We start from the raw sequence: 5,911 nt of genomic DNA on the forward strand, positions 1-5,911 counted from the left end.
CAGCAAGGTGAGCTGGTGAACAGCAGGCAGAGGGAGGAGGACCCAGGAAGTGCTGCCTGAGGGTAGGGAGGCTGAGGGTGGGGCTGGGCAGGGAGATGCTGGTGACCAGCGCAGGTTGGCTCAGGTGTAAGGAGGCCTGGGTGCAAGGGGGCGACCATGGTTCACTTCGGTGGGCAAGGCTGGGAGGAAGGTGTTTTAAGTCTTAATTGCGCTTAAAAAAAACCACAACATGAAATTTACCATCGTAACCATTTTTAGGTGTGCAGTTCAGTGGTGTTAAGTATATTCACATGTAGAGCCACAATCTCCAGAAATTTGTCACCATACAAAACTGAAACTCTGCATCCATTAAACAAGGAGTCCCCAGTCCCCTCCTCCCAGCTCCTGGCAGCCACCATCCAACTTTCTATTTCTATGCGCTTGACTACTTGAGATACCCAGTGTAAGTAGAATCACACAGTATTTATCTCTCTCATTTTTTCAATTGAAAGGTAGTTGATTTACAAGGTTGTGTTTGAGGTGTACAGCAAAGTGATTCAGATATAGATACATATATATATATAAAACTAAAATATATATAACTGGAAAAGAATACATATACATGTATGTATTCATTTTCAGATTCTCTTCCATTATAGGTTATTACAAGATATTGAATAAAGTTCCCTGTTCTTTACAGTAGGTCCTTCTTGTTTATCTATTTTATATATAGTGGTATGTATCTGTTTATCCAAAACTACTAAATTATCCATCTCCACCTTTCCCTTTGGTAACCATAGTTTGTATTCTATGTCTGTGAATCTATTCTGTTTTGTAAATAAGCTCATTTGTATCATTTTTTGATTCCACATATAAGTGATGTCATATAATATTTATCTTTGTCTGTCTTACTTCACCTAGTATAATAATCTTTAGATCCATCCATGTTGCTGCAAATGGCATGATTTCATTCTTTTTATAGCTGAGTAGTATTCCATTGTATATACATATACCAGTTCCTCTTTATTCATCTGTTGATGGACATTTAGGTTGCTTCCAATTCTTGGCTATTGTAATTAGTGGTGCCATGAACATTGGGTACATATATTTTTTCAAATTAGAGTTTTTTCCCAGATATATACCCAAGAGTGAGTCTGCTGCATCATATGGTAATTACACTTCTACTTTTTTAAGGAAAAGTATTTATTATTTTGTGATGGGCTTATTGCCCTGAGAATCATGTCCTCAAGTTTCATCCCACAAAAAGTTTTCTACTGTATAGCAAGGGAACTACATTCCATACCTTGTAGTAACCTATAATGAAAATGAATATGGAAAGGAATATGTGTATGTATACGTACGACTGAGACAGCATGCTGTATACCAGAAACTGACACAACATTGTAAACTGACTATACTTAAATAAAACAAAAGTTCATCTATGTTGTAGCATGTGCCAGAATTTCCTTCCTTTTTAAGGACAGATAATAACCTATTGTAGAGCTATATCACATTGTGTTCCTCCATTCATCTGTTTCTGGACACTTGTGTTGCCTGTACCTTTGACTATAGTGAACAAGCTGCTACAAACATGGGTGTGCAAATACCTCTCATAGGTCCCGCTTTCAATTCTTTTTTATATATACCCAGAAGTGGGACTGCTGGATTGGAGAAATGCTTTTGAAACCAACCTGGGCCCCCTGGAACCTCTTAGCTCCTTATCAGAAGCTATTACTGTGAGTGTGGGTGGCCTGCGGAAGGAACAGACTCATACCATCCAAGGAAGCAAGGTCAACTTCCTGAACAGTGGACTAGGACCAAACTTGCCTGCCCCATATAGGCATAAACACACACAGAAACACACACACACACACACAGATACACGCCAATGCCTGCCCAGCCAGCCGTCAGTAACCTGAGACACAGACAATGTCCCCACTCTATTTTCACCACCAGTCCCACCTTTTTCCCACAGCAGGAGAACTCTGGGCCTAGGTTCCTGGGGGGTGCCTTCTAGCCCAGTGACCAACTCACCTGCCCAGGCCAAACCTGGTGAGATGCTGAGTGGGTGGCAGGGCAGCCAGGCCACCCTGTGTGTCTCTGGGCCTCCTGGCATCAGGAAGCCAAACCCGGGCCCTTGGCCCAGGCTGGGTGCTTAGAACCTCACCTTCCTCAACACCTAGACTCAAACCAGACCAAGGCTGACTTTCAGAAAATACTGAACAGGTGAGGTGAATGAAGGAGTCCTGGTTCTAATACAGGACTTAGTGAGCAAAGGGTTGGGAGTGGCCCCTGTCAGGCCCTTGCAAATGCCCCTCAGGCAAAGGACAGCTGCCCTCTAATCCTTCCCCTCTGCTGAGGAGACAGCTGGGGACCATCCTGTGAGGGATGGACCTTTTTCAGGCCCTCTGCTCCCTCAGTAACATCCTGCCACTTCCCTTCTGGCAATATGGCTTAATATCACAGGTCAGAGGCAAAGGAGGGGTGTGGTCACCTCGGGCACTGGGAGGGACATGGAGCCTTTTACAGCAGGGTTAAAGTCCTCCTCTCCTTTAAACCCAGACAGGTTGTACCGTAGCTGATACCCTGTGTCCCAGCCTTGCTCAAGATCTGGCCTCCCCAGGGTCCCAACCTTGTTGCCTCCCAATTGCACAGGCATGCAGGGGGCCTGGGTGCTGCTGCTGCTGCTGGGCCTGGGGCTTCAGCTCTCCCTTGGCGTCATTCCAGGTAATGAGACACCTCAAAGTCCCCACCCCCACCCCAACCCACACACACAAGGAGCTGTCCCAAGCCTGACCCAGCCTCCAATCTCCACCTGACCAGCTGAGGAGGAGACCCCAGCCTTCTGGAACCGCCAGGCAGCCCAAGCCCTGGACACCGCTAAGAAGCTGCAACCCATCCAGACAGCCGCCAAGAATCTCATTATCTTCTTGGGGGATGGTGAGTGTGCTAGGCTTGTCCATCCCTTGTCCTCCCCACAAACCTGGAACCCAAGGCTGCCAGCACACACTGGCCAGATCTGGGGACGCAGGCCTGACATGTGCACATTTAGGGATGGGAGTGCCTACAGTGACAGCCACTCGGATCCTGAAGGGGCAGATGAGTGGCAAGCCAGGACCCGAGACACCCCTGGCCATGGACCAATTCCCATACCTGGCTCTATCCAAGGTAAGGGCCTGGCGACCTCAGGGAGCTCTCCCCTAGAGGGGTGGGTGTGGGGTTAGGGAGCCTGGCAGGAGGGAGGGCCCCAGGAGGGCTGGGGCCTGAGTTAGGGCCCAGGGGCAGTGGGAATGGGCCCCAGGGCCTGGGTAAGTCAGGATCTGGGTGACTTACCAGACTCTGCCCCCAGACTTACAACGTGGACAGACAGGTGCCAGACAGTGCAGGTACGGCCACCGCCTACCTGTGTGGGGTCAAGGCCAACTACAGGACCATTGGTGTAAGTGCAGCCGCCCGCTACAACCAGTGCAACACAACACAAGGCAATGAGGTCACCTCTGTGATGAACCGGGCCAAGAAAGCAGGTGGGCTTCAGGCCAGCTTTGCGGGCAGGGGTAGGCTCACAGACCCCAGGGGCCCATCATGACCTCTGCCACCCACAGGGAAGTCCGTGGGAATCGTGACCACCACAAGGGTGCAGCATGCCTCTCCAGCCGGCACCTACGCACACACAGTGAACCGCAACTGGTACTCAGATGCCGACCTGTCTGCTGATGCGAAGACGCAGGGCTGCCAGGACATCGCCACGCAGCTCATCAACAACATGGACATTGACGTGCGACAGGGCGGGCAAGGGGCGGGGCTGGGCAGAGGGGGAGGGACCCACACCCACCACAGTGCCAGGCAACCCACCGCCCTGGGGCCTGCCAGGGTCTCTGTGAGGTTGGGGTGGAGGTGACTCTAGGAGGTACAGGTGGAGACAGGCCATCCCCATAGACCTGGTGGTGGGGGCTAAGGGCTGTCTGAGGAGGGAGCAAGGGGTTAGCCAGGCCTCAAGCCCACCTGCCCTAATCTCTGTGCCCAGGTGATCCTGGGTGGAGGCCGAAAATACATGTTTCCTGAGGGGACCCCAGACCCTGAGTACCCACAGGATGCCAATCAGAATGGAGTCCGGAAGGATAAGCGAAACCTGGTGCAGGAGTGGCAGGCCAAGCAGCAGGTGATGGGGGCTCACGGGTGCAGGGGTGCAGCGGGCAGGGTTGAGGGTGCAGAAATATGGGCTGAGACCTGATTCTGCCCCTCCCAGGGTGCTCAGTATGTGTGGAACCGCTCGGCACTCATGCAGGCGTCCAATGACCCCAGTGTAACACATCTTATGGGTAATGACCCCATTCACCCTCACTGTCCTCCACAGGCCTTCAGGGTCCTCAGTCGGCCAAGCATGTGCGCAGACATTTGTGCCACTGACCTTCCCCACTCCTCAGCTATGTGGTCACCAATGAATTCCCTTTCCCACAGGCCTCTTTGAGCCTGCAGACATGAAATATGAAGCCCAGCGAGACCTCACCAAGGACCCATCCCTGGCAGAGATGACGGAGGCAGCCCTGCGCCTACTGAGCAGGAACCCCCTTGGCTTCTACCTCTTTGTAGAAGGTGAGTGGCAGCCCCTTACTGAGCAGAGGAGGGAAGGGGCAGTCAGGGTGGGTTTCGCATCACCCACCTTCCCCATGTCCTTCCTGCAGGAGGTCGCATTGACCACGGTCACCATGATGGCATAGCTTATATGGCGCTGACGGAGGCCGTCATGTTTGACACTGCCATCGACAAGGCCAACCAGCTCACAAGCGAAAAGGACACACTGATCCTTGTTACTGCTGACCACTCTCACGTCTTCTCTTTTGGTGGCTACACACTGCGTGGGACCTCCATTTTCGGTAAGCCCAGAGATATTGGCTGGTGCCGTTCCCTAAGTTATCAGCAGAAATTGCTCGGAGCCCCTTTTCTCATCTGTCAAGTGGAGTAATAGCAACTGCCCTGCAGGGGTCTGGTGAGAACTAAGCCAGTGAATGAGCTCAGTGCACAGCAGGAGCTCCACACGCTGTGGTTAGTGAGATCACGGCGTCCCCTCCTCCCTGCAGGACTGGCCCCCAGCAAGGCCTCTGATGGCAAGTCCTACACGTCCATCCTTTATGGCAATGGCCCTGGGTACCAGGTCAGCGGAGGCACACGGCCCGACGTCAATGACAGCCAGAGCGGTGAGTGAGGCGGGTGGGTTGTCTCGGGAGAACGGCGCCTGAAAGTTGTGGGAGTGGAGACCGCCTCCCCGCCGGTCCTGACCCCGCACCCTCCGCCCAGGGGACCCCACGTACCGGCAGCAGGCGGCCGTGCCGCTATTGAGCGAGACCCACGGCGGCGAGGACGTGGCGGTGTTCGCGCGCGGCCCGCAGGCGCACCTGGTGCACGGCGTGCAGGAGCAGAGCTTCGTGGCGCACGTCATGGCCTTCGCCGCCTGCATCGAGCCCTACACCGACTGCAGCCTGCCGACCCCCGCCGGCCCCACCGCCGCCGCGCACCCGGGGCCGGCCGTCTGCCCTCCCTCCCTGGCGCTGCTGGGCGGGGCGCTGCTGCTGCTGCTGCTGGCGCCTTCCCTGCACTGACGTCCCACCCACCTGGACCCAGTGGTTGCTGTGAGGTCTTCTGCTCCCCGCCGCGATCCGTCCCCACGCCCCACTGGAACTGCCACCTCAGAGTCCCCACCCCTGAGTCCCATCCGAACCGCCAACCCCAGAGACCCACCTGGGCCCCTCTGCTAGAACTTCACCTCCAGGCAGTAAAGAAGGCTCAACTCTTGGACCCTCTGTGGACCTGGACCACTCTGCAAGGCTGAGGCTGTGACCTTCCTGTGACAGCAACGGTCCTCCTCCCCACTCCCCCACTCCCTCAACCTCAAGGGCCGCCAGGGATTTTGTGCTGAGATGACCCGCACTCCAGG

The 5,911-nt window shown here is 54.0% G+C and overlaps 1 protein-coding gene across 2 annotated transcripts; it reads left to right on the forward strand.

The window, feature by feature from the left end:
* The first annotated feature begins 1,218 nt into the window (after nucleotides 1–1,218).
* LOC102538358 (intestinal-type alkaline phosphatase-like) lies at nucleotides 1,219–5,576 on the forward strand. Of its 2 annotated transcripts, none has more exons than XM_072962136.1 (11): nucleotides 1,219–1,245; nucleotides 2,808–2,919; nucleotides 3,032–3,147; nucleotides 3,329–3,503; nucleotides 3,582–3,754; nucleotides 4,004–4,138; nucleotides 4,226–4,298; nucleotides 4,438–4,572; nucleotides 4,662–4,853; nucleotides 5,058–5,174; nucleotides 5,275–5,576. In XM_072962136.1, the coding sequence occupies exons 1-11, from the start codon at nucleotides 1,219–1,221 to the stop codon at nucleotides 5,574–5,576; spliced, it is 1,557 nt and encodes a 518-aa protein (XP_072818237.1). The 2 variants fall into 2 exon arrangements, with proteins under 2 accessions (XP_072818237.1, XP_072818236.1); XM_072962135.1 differs by lacking the exon at nucleotides 1,219–1,245 and adding an exon at nucleotides 2,637–2,706 and having other exon boundaries at nucleotides 2,803–2,919.
* The last annotated feature ends 335 nt before the right edge of the window (nucleotides 5,577–5,911 follow it).

This window comes from Vicugna pacos, chromosome 5 (assembly GCF_048564905.1).
Source record: "Vicugna pacos chromosome 5, VicPac4, whole genome shotgun sequence".
Classification (NCBI taxonomy): Eukaryota; Metazoa; Chordata; class Mammalia; order Artiodactyla; family Camelidae; genus Vicugna; species Vicugna pacos.

Bases quoted from the DNA above. Each gene is read 5' to 3' on its own strand.
- LOC102538358 (XM_072962135.1), top strand. From the start codon at position 2,637: ATGCAGGGGGCCTGGGTGCTGCTGCTGCTGCTGGGCCTGGGGCTTCAG. The intron at 3,148-3,328 runs GTAAGGGCCTGG...CTCTGCCCCCAG, and splicing joins CATACCTGGCTCTATCCAAG to ACTTACAACGTGGACAGACA. The intron at 4,573-4,661 runs GTGAGTGGCAGC...TCCTTCCTGCAG, and splicing joins CTTCTACCTCTTTGTAGAAG to GAGGTCGCATTGACCACGGT.